Source organism: Sinohyriopsis cumingii, chromosome 1 (assembly GCF_028554795.1).
Source record: "Sinohyriopsis cumingii isolate HCF-2022 chromosome 1, ASM2855479v2, whole genome shotgun sequence".
Lineage (NCBI taxonomy): Eukaryota > Metazoa > Mollusca > Bivalvia > Unionida > Unionidae > Sinohyriopsis > Sinohyriopsis cumingii.
Genome location: NC_142961.1, coordinates 142640764 through 142657336, shown reverse-complemented (window position 1 = coordinate 142657336; position 16573 = coordinate 142640764). Strand labels below are relative to the sequence as shown.

General features: G+C 34.7%; 1 protein-coding gene across 2 annotated transcripts in view; it reads left to right on the top strand.

Moving 5' to 3' along the window:
• LOC149808048 (uncharacterized) overlaps positions 1–16573 on the top strand; it is a 68859-nt gene that overhangs the window by 28907 nt on the left and 23379 nt on the right. For both annotated transcript variants that reach the window (XM_089973028.1, XM_089973037.1), the window contains one exon: positions 14758–14864. In XM_089973028.1, the coding sequence (XP_089829154.1) occupies positions 14758–14864 (107 nt within the window). The remainder of the gene's footprint in view (positions 1–14757; positions 14865–16573) is intronic.

The window sequence follows — 16573 nt, the reverse complement described above, 5'->3', positions numbered from 1 at the left end:
TTGTCTAAGAGTTGACATTTGGCTCACTGTCCGGTATGTACAAACATGTAATGTGATGGATCTATTTACTCGGAATTGCTACTTACCATGGGCAAAATGAGGTCGCAGGGACCTACTATGTAACACAGGAAGAAGCCAACTATTCTTATGTAGTGAAAATGTCTCCACAAGATGTAATTTGCAAACACAATAAAAAATTTTTGTGTAAATTCACTAAAAAGTAATTGATACTGTCCAGGCTTCCCTGTCTGCTTCTTGTCCAAAACAAAATAAAATCAACATTTGGAAAAAAAATTGGTGGTAGTAGTTTGGTGGTATAGTTACAACCCTGGTAAGATTGTTGTCAGAGTTTGAATGGTATTTCAGATTCTTTTTAGATAAAGGCAATTAAGTAGTTATAATTTTACATTCATGACATTAGTTATCGATATACATGAAGTAATTATCATTGACATATTTTATGTTTGCTTTGTAACAATTCAGATTGCTGTTAAAAACACTTTCTTCATCTGCTACGAGCTGGTGCTCATAAAATAAGTAACAGAAAAGAGTGAAGACAACAAGCTATGTAAAATTCAACACATGATTTATTTCCCTGGAATGCAAAGTGAAAAATGAGAAGAAATAAAAGAACTTATGGTATTACAAATTAAATCCAAAAATAATCAAAGAATTAAAGACACAAGTCTTAGTAATACAAAGTCTGAATAAAACTCAGTTCAAGTCCCGAATAGATCCAAAATTGAAGGCGATGACATTTCTGTTACAGCCGGTGAAGTGCTGATGTGTCAACACTTGAACAGTCTCTTGTTGAATCACAAAAATATTCCAGTTTTGAATTCAGTATAAATTCTAATGAACGTCTTTATCCAAGAATTTTGTCAGAGCACTTTTGTATTTCCAGAGAAAATAATCATTTGATTTCAGTAATTTGAAGAAAATAAAATTCAGCCCAAACTGGTTACAACATAATCCATGTACAACTTAAAGTGATAGATGTTAAAGCACGACTGGTAACATCCTCAGTCACTAGATACTGTAGATCTCTGCTTGACCTCGGGTCACAATTAACATTTCCTAAAAGCAACCATTACCTATGGAAAATAACGTTCTGGAATGATCTAATGAGCTTTGTTTATTTATAACACAATAGCCTACAAAATTCACTTGGGAATCTCAAAAACCCTGCTCCTTATCAACCTATTTATGCCTTCTTGTTTACCTGAATAATAATCCTGATAATAAGCTCATATACATATAGAATAATGAAGCTGCTATTAGTTGTTTACATAAATGAAATAATTTTAAAAAGTCAGGTCAAGCAGAAATTAACTCAGTTTTAGACAAGGTCTAGTCCAGCAAACACTGTTACATTATAATAACATATAATGAAATTTAAAAAAATTAAAACTAACACATAAACAATTAAAAGAAGAACTTGATAGTGAGTAATAACTGCATATACTCACAAGAGTAAAGCACTCTGTGGCTTGTTTCCAATAGACCGGATTATCTTCCAATAGATTGGACTATCTTGCAAAGGCAGTCCATGGTAAACATTGTTTTGCTCTTAATTTATTGGTCGATATTTACCCAGTTATTGACAATGGGAGAAGTGCAGACATTGCCCAAAATCTTGGCTCGATTGGAGAATTAATATTCAATATAGATTTATTTAAGTTAGTAGCATAAAATATTAAATATCATTTTCTTTTTGTTTTAAAAAGGCAGTAGAAACCATGTGAAATATCGTCCCTTAAAGTATGACCTGGCTCCTTTGTTGACCCTTAAAGTATGTCCTGGCTCCTTTGTTGACCCATAAAATATGACCTGGCTCCTTTAGAAAATATCAAGGTGGGCTACAGGCTTTGGTCCCCGAGTACAAGGTTGAAACCAACAGTTTCTCTGATACTGTTGTTTGTAAGGTTAACTTGTGAAACTGGATCATCTATCTGTTCACTGTTAGAAATTTACTGATCACCACATGGAAAAGCAGGCCAGTAACCTACTTTGCATGCTCTGGCAACTTTATGTTGTGGCATTGTATTCAGTGTGCCCTTTAATATTTGTTTGTTTGGCCCATAATTTGCAATTGGAACTTTTCCCCAGGATAACACAATTTTAAGCAGTGTCAAATTTCAATAAAATCCTTCTCCAAAAAATTTCATAATTTTGCAAATAATTTCTGCCCAAAATGGGCCAGAGGGAAAAAAAATATTACACCATACAGTGTGCACTCTCCATGTGTCTAGTTGTAAGATTTTTAAAAAAAAAGTCCTAGCAATATGGGATGGGAGAAGTGTTGATGAAATACATTTCTGAAGTGGTAATTTTTTAAAATTCAGTTTTGGAAGAAATGTTCTCAAAAATGGTACAAGGAAAAGAGAAAAGCACCTGCCATGTATCTAGTATGCAGTTGCATTAAAATCATTTAAACTGGGTGGAAGGAGAAGTGATTATTTTCTAAAACCTCCATTTACATCATTTATTAAAAAAATATAAAGGATTATGTTCATTTAGTTTATGGGCATGATATGCACTCCCCCACCCCCAAGCTACCGGAGAAAAGCAAAACGTTATTACACGTCAACAACAATGTGTTTGGTCTTAAGATAATAATTAAAATCCTTGAAGGGAGGAAAAGTAATGATCAACACAAATTCACAAAATGCATAAACCACCTTCCTGAAATTATTTAAGAGATGCCCTCAGACGAGTTATCCAGAGGAAAAAAGTTGAGCTTTATTGGGCATATTTAGCCCACAAAATTTCAGTAAAATTTCCAAGTGTATGGGACAACAATCTATACAAGTTCAATTTTGAAATATTCCTTTTTGAAAATTCTTCAGAATTTGTTTACGAAAAATAAAATAAAAACCTTAGCACCAGGGCCCAAGCTAGTGTGCATAAAGTTAATTTAAAAAAAAAAAAAAAAAAAAAAAGAAGCCTTACGGCAGTTAAGTGTAGGATTTTGGGGTTAAGAAGTTCTCTGTTCAATGCATATGGGGAATTGGGCAATTTGCATTTGGTGTGTGTGGACTTAATACAATTCCACACTTGTCATAACACAATGTGCTACGTTTTAAAAACAGAATATATAAAAAAAAAATTAAGAATACAATACATGTGCTGAGCTGGAGCATGTATAAACGTAACACTTCCCACCCCATTTTATTTTGACACTTCAGCTTTGGCGACGTGTCAGTCAATCGCCTATCGAAAAATTGACATTAGTTTCCGTCTTGCAAGGCCAATATGAACGATGTCTTGCATCGAGTGATACCGGCATTAAATCGATAAGAACCAGTTTTATTTTCTGATAAATTAACAATAAATTAACCCGTTTCCAATGTTGCTATACATAAATTTGAAAATATTAAATGAAAGAACACATTATCCACAACTATATTTATTCCGAGAACAACGACCCGAAATTATCGCAGCACGTCAGAATCGTCTAGAAGTGTTTAAAAAATGGTTTTGCTCTGAATCTAGCTTTGGGTTACTGAGACAGCTAAAGGTTTCTTTTATTTTTTTTCTTCTCGGAATAAATGTTAAGAATTATGTTCTTTTACGAACGGTATTTCATTTGATTTCTTATTTTCTCTAATGTCCGTGGATATTACAGGAACTTGATTCGGGGGGATTCTTAACTGGTGAGTGTACACGTTAGTTTCCCCCGAATTAATTGCCTGTGGTGGATATGTAGGTTTGCTAGATTTGTGTACTTGTGTGAAAAGTGATGCAAATGGCGGGTCTTCTGGTATGCGGTACTTGGGGCGGCGAATTCCTACACTCTACCTAGACAAACAAGTAGGACTCCGCTTTTTTTTTTTTCTGACAGCGGAAAAAAAAGCGGAGACCTAGGCATACTTGTTGGCCTAACACCCTACAGTAAATATCCAAATATTAAAAAAAATGGGGTGGGAAGGGTCAGAGGAGACTCGGAATATGCTTTGGGGGCTTTTACCGCAAATGGTCGTAGTGGACATGAAAGGGCAAAGAGGTCGAGTATTAAGCAACCATTTCTATGTTAATAATTCCTCTTGAAGACTTTTGCGGAGAAATGTTCTGATTTACTGAGGTCAAGTGAACAACCCAGTTTGTTGCAATTAAATGGGTAAATCAGAGATGCTCATATCTTGTTTTTTTTTAATACTACGTTATTACCTTTAATGAAAATGTTTAAAACATCAATATTAACAGGACATGCCGATTGGACCGATTTGGCCCCTTCATCACGAGGGGCCTACGCGTTAGTAATTGAAAAAAATATTTATAAAGAGAATGCAAGTTAAAAGTGATTGAAGAAAATTTTAAATTCAATATCATATGCAAGTTTATTTGCAAATGGCGTGCTGGGCGGGGGACGACAAAATGATCCAAAACCGGGCTCCGCGTTTGCTAAGGCCGTTCGCGATCATTAGAGATTATTGGCAAGTTCGTGAACAGCGGCAGTGTTCTTTTGAAGCTGGATTTTACTCCGTACACGAAATGCACAACGTGATTATTTCATTTGTTGGAATAGTGTTTAAGTGAAATTGATTTTTGAAGGTGATTCAGAAAGCAGTAAGCTATTAGCAAAGTCCATAAAAAATGAATCAACTTGTACGTTTTTTATATTTAATTTATTTTGTGCGCTTGACCGTTTGTCTGATTGAGGTCGAGTTTCTGAGTTCCTGACTATTGTCATGTTTGGTTTGTATGATCTTTGTCACGTGTCCAAAACCTGTCCTTGTTTACCAGTTGGTTGATTTTTCGAAAACATTTAAGTTGCATTGTAGGTTATGTGACAGTATATATATAGAGGCAAGTAAACAAACGTTTCATACCATTCTTGAGGAATTTATGATCAGAATTTAGAATTGTGTTCAGTATTAATTTGAGAGGAATTATATAAATTATTAATTCATATTCATCGGGATTATTGAGAACTGATTGAAAGATATTATGGATTATGTTATACATTAAGACATTGAAGACTATTGGAATTCGGATATAGTAATCATCAGGACTTGTGATAAAACATTTAGGATTTAATTCACAATACTGTAAGTTTCTTTTGAGTTTGTCACTTTTTTCTTGGAAAATAAATTGTTCATTGATTTTACTAAACTTGTTTGTCTATTGTGTTTTGGTAATCAATTTAAGAAATCTTTACTGGGAAATTAGGAATTCTTAGAAGTACTGCTACTCTTGGAAATTATTTATTTTTATTAAGAGAAATTCATTTATTTAATTTGATTTAATCAGTCTTTGGAATCAGAGTGCACAAAATATTCTGATTAATTGGAATAATAGCTCTTAATGAATTTATGTGACTTCATTCAAAGACATTGGATATTTAATATCTGTGACAGAAATAGTGTAAATTCATTTAAGGACGTTTAGATTATAGCTGTATCAGAAATACTGGGATTACATTGAAAGACCTTATGGGATTTTATCATAATGATTCTTTTTTATTGTTGAGACATCAGTACAATACTGAACATTAGGGGTGAAATGATCCACATGTGTCACATATTGATACAACTATTTATACACAGACTATGATACAATAGATAATCGATGCACATATTAAAAACTTGTTTTTCTTTCCATCATTATAAAATTTCTCAGTGGTAGGTGGTGTCCTTTTATGTGATTTACTGATATATTTCCAGTAGTTAAATAACAGGCATACTTAGCACATATTTATATGCCATTTTCATCCATGACAGGACAACAAAAATATTTTCAAACAGATTCTTAGTGATTTGTATTCCGCATTTAAGGCTGCTCCATATGATCAGCAGGACTTGGTTTAGCCACCAGACAGAGGTACATGTATTTTTATCAGAATAGCTTTACTTCTTAATTTCATTTTATTTCATTCTTATTTATTCAGTTTATCTTAACCCTGATTGGGATATATAGTTTTGTAGCACATGATCCCAAAGAATGTTTGAGAAAATACTGAAAATTGCATTCTACTTTTAAATTGAGTTTTTTTTAATTTGGCTTGTGGTATTTATATTTGATTTAATTAGATCTGATTTAATATATATTTATTTCAATTGTTTATCAGGTTTAAAAAATTTTTTTTTCATTACATGATATTGTAATGTAAATTTATTCACTAGAGATACATTTTTTTAGAAAATAGATTGACCTTGACTGTTAGTTTATAAATACCAGGTGTTGATCTAAATCCTGACCTTATTTCAGAATTTGTTGCAACCTTCTTAAACAAGTTCTTTTTTTATTTTAAAATGATTGGTTGTTTCCAAGGTCATGATGGGACCTTGTCTTTAAGATATAAACAATTTTTTTAATTTTTTATTTCTTAGAGTAAAAATGATTGGTTATTGTCAGGGTCACACTGGGTAAATGTGAGCTGTAACAAGTACTTGCTTCTATAAACTTCCAGAAGACGATCGTGTGACCCTTGTTTACATTTTAGAAAGCCCATATAACCCATGTTTTGAAGAATTAATCAGTAGAAGTTGGGCTATTGTGTGTTGTGCTGTTTTGAGTTGTTTCAAATTACTTGGTTTGGAGTTAATTCAGATTACTTCGATTCAAAAGGATTAATTATTTTTTTGGGAAAATACGTGTGCTCATGTAATATTGTGGAAGTAGGACAGTTTTTTTATAATAATTTATTCAGTTATCAGAAACCGGAGTGATAATTCTTATTTCTACAAGGAACTGTAGACATCAGCACTACAGATTGTAGCATACGTCATCGTCTTCCATCTTGGATTCTTCGTTGGGATTTGAATGTGAAATCAGGAGCTTAATAGTTGACAGATATGGTGTAAGGTCGCTTACATCAAACTACAACTCGGCTTGAACAGTATTAGGATAATTTTCGAAGGATTATTTCTGAAACTTCATTATTGTATTTTGGAGATATCGTTAAAATTTAGTTAAGTGGTGCCCATGATTCGACCCTAAGGGATGTACTTCATTCAGCACATGTTCAAACCTACGATTGCATGTGGTGGTGCCATTATGTAAATACGTTCAGTAGCCTAATTACGAGCAGTGAATCAAACCGTATTGTTATTCGTTGTGTTGTCATACTGGGGTCAAATTATAATGAGTTAGGTATTTACAATTTCAAGGCAAAATAAAAACATAATTACTGGTGCACTGATATAAAATGTCCAATGCAATGATGCATAAACAAAAAATAATTGAGTCACAAGGGAGAAGTAGTGTTACAGCAACTCGTGACTGCTCAATTCTTGTCATCGTTCAATCAAATTATACACAAATCTAAATTAGGCAGAACCAGTAAGAAACAAGTTTATACCATTTCTTTTTAATAATCATGCATGCTGTGCCCGAGGTAAGCATACATGTACTTTTTGTTAATATAAGTTTGCCTAAATAAATGCATTTGGAACTTAGCGCATGCATCTTGTGATATCTCGGAGTTGTGGGTCGGCTTATCGTTACAGCAAAAATATTGATGCATCAGTATTTCAATGAATCCTGTCAAAATACTGTCATTCTTTTGAAAGATTTGTCATTCTGTTTAGTACATTTAAAAAAATCAGTAGCATTGACATTACTGTATTTAAATATATAAATAGGGGTAGGTAATGAATGATAATTTATTTTGTACTCCATGTGTATTGTTTTCCCACTCCCCCAACTTACACTCCCCCCATTATTAAAACCCAGAACAAGCTGCCCCCTGTTCACAGTCGTCCAGGCCTATTAAACTCATTGTTTATGGAGTTACCTCGTTTTTGACATCGGTGAATTGGGCATTTTTGTTTTTTTCTTTAAATCATTTAGTTTCTGAGTGGGTGAAATCTGTCAGATTTATTCATTGGTTTATATATATTCCATGTTTACCAAAACCCTGATCAAAGCCACTAATTCATACGCGGATGAGTAAGTGTTATCATAGGTAACTGTACAGTTCTTATGCTGCATTTTGATGCAAGTCTGAAATTTATGGACTTGTAATATTAACTTACAGATGGGAAAAATAAATATTACTAATGTACAATTCTTATACACGTAAACATTATCTTCAGATATAATTGTTAACTGTTTGCTGATATATCAGTGCTCAAGGAAAAAACATTTTGATGCAGGCCCAGGGCTGGTGTCTTTAAAAAACAAACAAATCACATTCCCTGGCTTAAATTCCAGAAGCCTGTACTCCAATTTTGCTGTTTCCAAAATTTCCCCTTTTTTAATATTATTTGTCACAATGTTGCAATTTCTACAGTTCAAGGTAATGCAAGTGGCATTAAAGTGTTTTTTTGCTGGTAATACTCCTTATTTGTGTTGGGGTTTGCTGGTAATACTCATTTGTGTTGGGGTTTGCTGGTACCTAATTGCTGGTAATACTCCTTATTTGTGTTGGGGTTTGCTGATACCTAATTGCGGTAATACTCCTTATTTGTGTTGGGGTGTGCTGGTAATACTCCTTATTTGTGTTGGGGTTTGCTGGTAATACTCCTTATTTGTGTTGGGGTTTGCTGATACCTAATTGCTGGTAATACTCCTTATTTGTGTTGGGGTTTGCTGGTAATACTCATTATTTGTGTTGGGGTTTGCTGATACCTAAATGCTGGTAATACTCCTTATTTGTGTTGGGGTTTGCTGATACCTAATTGTTGCTTAAAGGAGACTAGAAATCAAAATTTTTCTTTTATGTATGTAATTCTCTATAGATTTTAATCCGACTGGCATGTTTATAAATTAAATATTGTAAGCGGGTAGTGATTTTACTGCATGGAAGATACCACGATTCCATAAATTGCCGAGTTTTTCCGAGTTTTGATGAGACGACTGATCACGTGGTACCGTGTCGCAATACTAGCCAGTCCTTGAATACAAACATAAACATTGGCGAGCGAGGCAGACGGTAGGAGACCACATTTGGGTTGCACATTCAAAACTTGAATCAGCAGTCTGATATAATAGTTTATGTACTGTACTGGTCAGTGCTAAAGGAAATTTTTTAGGCACAGGCCCCAGGCTGGTGACTTAAATAAACTCAAGCCCTGACTGAAATTCCACAAGCCCGGACAGTTCATACCTGTCAACTCTCAAGCCGGGAGAAAAACCTCCCAATTTTGGGGGTATTTCCTCATCTACATCCCGCTCTCGTAATATCTCTAAATTTTTCGCAGCGAAGTCCCGATTATTACATTATGTCTGTCAATTTTCATTTGTCAGAAGAAAAAAACCCAACCCCAAACCATTTATAAATAGATAAAACGTATGCAATCCACAGTCTAAACTGCCACACTGCAGACATCGTAGTGATATGACTGAAAAATTGTTAAAGCTACGTTAAAAATTCAAATCACACGCACACACGTCTAAATCTGGCACTGGACGAAATAATTAATATCACACAAGAGTTTTTTCCTTTTTTTCTTCTTCAGTAAATAGAACATGAAAATTGAACATTATTCAAGTAAATTTCAGATGTTTTTAAACAACTACAATAGTACTATAGTATAAAAAAATTAAAAGAATAAAATTGTCACCAATTAGTTTAAATGAATGATCACTGTGAAATTTTCTTTACAAACAAAATCGCATCTCCATTTCCGCCGAAGAAACTCAGCCAGCTAACACCTGACATTCCTCTACTGTATATGTAAAGTTTAATTACCATTATTAAATTACAAGGAATAAAACAAAATATACCATGCAGTATATGTGGCCCTAAAGAACTAATTCTGAATAAATATTTTGTTAGCAAACAGTGTTACATGCATTAAGACTTAAACCTGAAGTACATGGCATCGTAAGTAACAACAAAATAGGCATCGTTTATTTTGGCAGTCAATTGCTGGTGCTTACACATACACACACTGTCGAACATGGTTTCTTTGAGGTATGTCCGAAGGGCAGTCCTTTTCACAAGATCAATGCAAGGATAAGGAGTATGTTCATTAGTCACACCGGCTTTATTGTTTGCGTACTTAAATTAAAACTTCAGCTATTTTGCAATTTAGCCAGAGCTGACCAGAATATGCAAAATGGGCTTGTCCTGGGGGAATAATAAGGCGTATCACATGGAGAAAAGGTACGTCCCATGGGTGCTCGCACATTGGGGCAAGGGGTTGGGTCAATAGTGTCTGCCCCTCCCCCCCCCCCAGTTTCTATTGTCAGCCATTTAATGTGAAACTTTGACCTCTTTTCTTTTAATCGCTGCTATTTAAACTGCCCAAGGAATAGTTTTATATCAGTTCCAATCATTACAGATTACCGTTTATACATGCTACATGTATACAATGATTTTTTTAAATTTGTAATTTTTATAAGATCACTGAAAATTGTGTTTTCTCGAAACACAACAGGTTTAGAATATTATTTTTGGCAAAGCCTCCATTTGATTAAAATCAAATCTAAATTTCACCTTGGACAGTAGAGATTTGATTTAGATTGTGCTGTGTTAAGGCATGTATGTCAACATCTTGAAAATACATTTACTCATTTCACCAGTGCAATCAAAGTTTCCTCTGGGAAACAATTTTTGTTTCGACAAGCCTGACGGGCACCTCACTTTGAATACAGGATGGGCCAGAACTAAAACCAGTGTGGCCCAGGGTGTCGGGATATCCGATTTATTTTTAGCACTGCTGTTGTAGATAAAAGATCTGTGAATTGATTGTTGCATTTTGTGGTCACTTACTCGGCCTTCTGCCTATTTTCGTAACTCGCACGTTTAACACTTTTCACAGAATTTAAAATATTCAACGTTATGTCTGGAACAGTGCTAACTTTTAGTCTAGGCCTAGCATTTGCGTATCCTTGAGCTGCCATTTTTCAGAATCTCTCTCGTAACAGTCCTTTGAGAAATGTAACGAGCACATAGTGCTGTATGGTGTTGCTTTGAAATCGACTCGTTTGTAATAATGTATCCATTCTTTCATTATGCCTTTATCTTTTGGAAAAGAAAAAAAATGTTGTCCACAGGCTTTTCTTAATGTTCTATTACACCCGTAAGCAACTGCAAAACGGTATTGTCTTTTACTCTGGCAACTCCCACTTGGGCTGCTGGAGTCGCTACTGTGACGTCACATCCCGAAAGTAACCGAATAGGTGCGGAAATTTTGCATACGAGGTCACGGAAATTCAGCTCCTAGAAGATAGGCCAGTATTTTAATATTGGCATTACGGTTGGAGATGATACTTCAGAATAAGGTGTTCTGCTACAGTACTTTTATTATTATTCTATATTTCCATTGGTTTCTGGTCTCCTTTAATCAGCTTAAAAAATAATTCACACTATTCTGACAGTTTAAATATTTAATCATACTTTGCGTTTTATACATGCAGTAAAATTCAACATAAAAGAAACATTGCCACTGTTCACAGACTTGTCAGAAATCTGTAATACATATGGCTTAAACATTCTCATTCGTAGCAGTGATATGTAATAACTGGCATCTCTTTGATTTACCTACACTAGGTTTTTCCACGTACTGATTGTACCTATGTAAATTGGCACAATTGGCTCACACATTGCTGTCTTGAAACACATCTCACTAGTTTTGTCAGCCGATTAAGTAATATGGTGGATTATATATAACCTCTTGGCCATATTATGACAGGTATCTTGACATCTTGAAAATACATTTCGGCATTTTATCAGTGCAACCAAAGTTTTCTCTGGCAGTTTTATTATTTTGTTTTCGACAAGCCTGACAGGCACCTCTCTTAGAATACAGGAACGGCCCAATCTGAAATTTGATGGGCTTCAGGTGTCGGGCTATCAAAATTTGTGAGCTCTGAAGATATATATCTTTATTATTATAATTTGAAATGAAATAAATACAATATTTTGACAAAAACTACAAGTAACAGGTAAAATGCATGTACAGCCACTGTGGATATTTTCCCTTTGTAAACATGATGCACTTTGACCTTGAAAAATGGTAATATTTCAAATGCTTATTATGAGAGACCACCTGTATTGAGAGATCTTGTTTTGCTGACAAGGGGTGGTCTCACAAGACATGTCTTTCTGTAGTGCTTCATCCACCTGCACATCCATCCAAACACCTTGATTATGTTTTGAGTTGACATCATTTCAGGCACTTTTGAGGAAGATAATAAATCAGAATGAATATAGCAACTTAAAGCAAGTTTGTAGCACCCACCAAAAATGTGATTGTATACCATGTTGTGCATAATATATCTTGTGCTCAGTTTGTGTTTGTGATTGAGTGTTGTGCCTACCAGATTTTTGTCATGATTCTGAGAAGTAAGCAAGATGTTTTCTTGGATATAAGTTCAAGATTTGACCTTGTTTACCAGTTTGTGAATTTTTCCATTGGAAATGATCAGTTGTCCATTACATTCTGTTGCTCAGTTGACAGTGGCTAAACAATTATTCGTTCTTGTTTCATATCCGTTGTTGGGAATAGTTCATAGTTGTGTTTAGATATAATATAAAAGGAATGTTTTATTTAAATTATTCATTGGAATTACAAAGTGCTAATTGATATTTTGGACTAAAACGCTATTTTGAGATTACTAAGTACTCATTCAAAGACTTTTTATCGTATCATTGTGGCAAATCAAGATATTTACGACTTTGGAATTCATTCAGAACATTCTGGACTTGTGATAGGACATTAAGGGATATTTGGGATTTAAATCACAATACTGTTAGTGTCCCTTAAATTTTCACTTTGTAATATGGAGAATAAATTATTGATTTTAGTAAATTTGTTGGTTTTGCTTCTTTCTGTTATATAGTCCTAGTATTGTAACAATATAGAAGCCTGATATTTTTCAGGCAGAGTAGGGACTGAATACATATTCCAGGTTTCATCTGCATTGACAGATTGACCCAGGAATCACTTACTGTTATGAATTGTTATGTGATGTTCTTCTCCCAATCCCATAAGGCAACTGTCATACAGTGTTTGCCATTAACCAATGAAGTCTTGACATAACCATTTTAACTGTAACGCAGAGGGTATTAACTCATTCAGCCCCAGAGATTTTTGTCGTTTTTACCTGAAATGTATGTATGAAAGACATTTGGGGGGCTATTTCTGAACACTTTGTACTACATCAGCTTTCAACAGATTTTCCATGAGACTAATGCCTGGTCTGCAGTTTATTCCAAATGCCCACCGTATCCTAGTTTCTGCAAAGGTTCACCTGTCTGTGTGCAGTTAAGACTGGTATGCCTTAGATCTGAGGCCAAAAGGTCTAAAATCCGGACACAAAATCGCATTCCGATCTCAAGCGAATTTTGGGTGAAAAAAAAACAGGTCCAAAAAATGAGGTTTTTCTCTCTGTATTCTGTAGTGCAACTAGAACTTCCAGATTATTTGATATCATTTTAGAGCTATATCTGTCTCCTTTTTTTTAATACCACCTACGTTGGTGTATCTTAAATGACCTTGATCCTGCAGAGCTTGGAAGTAGGGTACAACCTCATCACGCCTACAGACGGGATCGGGGCCGAATCGGTTAATCAAGCATGTGATCATTTGAGCATGCCTACCAACTTTAATTCTGTGTGTGAGTGTCAGAGATGAACAAATTAAATGCAGCTTTTGACGTGGAATATATGCAACATTTACAACTTGAATGTTTCTCTAGATAGGAAACAATTTTCTCTCTTGCATACATAAATTTAAGATTGTCAGTCATGATTCATAATCAGTGGCATTTGGGTCAAACAGACAATGCAGTTGAAATCTGTATTTTTATTATTACATTAGCAGTAATTTTGTTTCTGGTTGCTGTAAATTTAAAACATTGAACAAAATAAACTCCATACAACTTGTATAGTGAATGCACCGATTGATCCATGATCAGATGATCAGATTGATCCATGATTAGATGATGACATACAATTTCTACCCCCTCCCCCAAATTCCAAGCTACCATGGACTGCGACTAAGAGCTACAATAGTACGTACTTTATTCTTTGTCAAGATGCTACAATAGTACGTACTTTATTCTTTGTCAAGATGCTACAATAGTATGTACTTTATTCTTTGTCAAGACCATCAAGATGCTACTATATGCATCTTTAATTTAGTTCAAGCACAATTGGCACAGGTGTTACTGAACTGTAGGAATATCATCTTAGCGACTTTTCATTATTCTAACTTTAATTAGTTGTACATTTATACGGTGTATGAAACCATTACTAGAGTAATTTTCGAGCTTGTGACAAAAGGGCATTGCTTTGAATCTTGACATCAAGTCAGCCTGTGAATGCTACTATGGTATTTTCCTGGGCACTTTGTTCCAGTTTAACCAATATGTTGTTCTGCCATAAAACACCAGGACCAAACTGTCCAGTAAACTCATTGGTTATTTACTGCAAGTTTGGCAAGTGTAGGCTCGAATAAACAAACGATTGGCAGCACACAGAGTATGACACTTTGGCTGTTAGGTCTGATTGTCCTGAACATAGCTGATATATTTTCCATAGAGTTCTGGTACCAGTAGATAGTCCTTGTGACTTTCATTAAAAGCACCCTCATTATTAATGTTTATATATAGTTTTAACTGCAAGAGTTTATGTTGCATTTAGTTGTAAATCATTCAGACATATTTATTACAGAAAAAATATCTGAGGGTCTCGTAAATTGTGTTTTCATTCTAATCAAATATTAAGTTGGTCACCTCATTTATACTTAATAAGTTAATAGCCCAAATTTTTCTTCAGAACAGTAAGGGTAGGAATGTTTTGCTCAATTTGTTACTTTAATTTAGACGTAAAATATTAATGTATTTTTATTTGTTTTACAGTGTAAGAGAAGATACTCAAAACAAGATGAGTGACAACCCAGTGGGAGGTGGTGATGGCCGTATCATGTCTGTGGCAGGGTATCAGGTCTTTCAAGCTGGAGATGATGGTAACTTTTGATAGAAAGAAAATAAATGCTTTTGGTTAATATTGTAATTTTGGTATTTACAAAACTGAAAAGTCTAACTGTCCACAAAGCCTGAAATCTTCTGACCAGGTGTTCATCCTAATTGTAAAGTGACTATCAAACAGGATTTCTGATCTACCTGATGCAGCCAAGTGAACACCTCACACATTTTTCCTTTGCTTCATTCATGCCCGATTCATGATAGAATCCGTTTGATTTTTCTTTTTCCCATCCCTACATGTACCAAACTAAATTGCAGACCTGCCAATTCCTATGACTTTGCTGTAAGTCTTATGAAAATTACCCTTAAAATACAGGCTTATGGCATAATAGTAAAAACTACAGAAAAAATGATGGTTGCAGAACAATCTGGATAATTTGTTCATCCATGTTTTATTTGGATCTGAGTTTCATCCTAGAATTAGTGAAATTAGTCAGTAACCAGACTAAATTTTCAGCAGCACACCAGATGCTTTAAACTGCACCTATTTGTTCATGAGAAGCTTCTGCATGATCAAACTGTTGATTGTAGAATTTATAAAAATGGCGTACAGAAAGCGATGCATGTTTAACTCGTTCGGCCCCAATCCTGTCTGTAATTGTGATCTGGTTTCTGCATTCAGTGGCTGATCCCGCCTCTAGTCATGGTTTGTCGACTGCAATCCCGTCTGTAGGTGTGATCCGGTTTCTGCATTAAATGGCCGATCCCGTCTGTAGTTGTGATGAATGTGTTACATACCATCTGATTGGTTACAAATGGTTTTTTCTGAAGAACTAAACAACTATTAAGCGAATCAGAAATGATTTTACTTTCATTTGTGGAAATTTGAATTGTTCAGAAGCCAAGGCTTACTGTTTGAGAGCAGTTTCACTACACGTTTTGTTCATGAAAAATTGTAAATGATGGCGGACGTAAGAGTGATTTTTGGTGAGAGCAAAATTTTGAGTTTCTTGGGTTTGATCTCAGAAATATTGAGCAAGCTGAGGAAAGATGTTTGGCTAAATTTTGCAAGATTTAGATTTGGACATAGAAGTTTCTGTGATTGAATTGTCAGAAGATGAGGATGCTGACAGCGATGATGATAGAGTTCTTGCAGATAAATGTCACACATAATTTTTGTAAATAGTGTATAAATAAGTTGTGAAAGACTTGGACAAATAGGAAGAAAAAAATACATCCCTGTGTAGAAAAATTCATTTGGAATAATAACCACAAAAGTTTTGCCTGTTTAGCAAGACAATTCTTCAAAGTATTACATTTGAGAAGACAGTACAGTAGAACTTCTTTTGCCAAAAATTATGGTTTCTCAAGACAGGTGGTCTCATAACCGGTCACAGTGCTATATAATCAGTAAATGTGTGCATTGAGAATGTGGTCTCTCAAGACAGGCAGTCTCACATAGCAGTGGTCTTTTAAGACAGGTTTTACTGTATTTCAGTTTCAATATCTCTTAATCTTAGTCTTACCAAGTATGACTCAGCTGAGGGTTTGAAACAGTGACCTCCCAGGTTATACCCCTAAATAAAAGAAAAAATGAATGAGGTAACTGTGTGTGAATAACATAGCATTAACAATTTTCCAGTCATTTCCCTATGATGTCTGCATTGTGGTGGTTTATAACATGGGGCATCATGCCGCAGACATGTAGCATGATGTCCACCCAGTCATGTTATCCTGACACTAGGCTGAC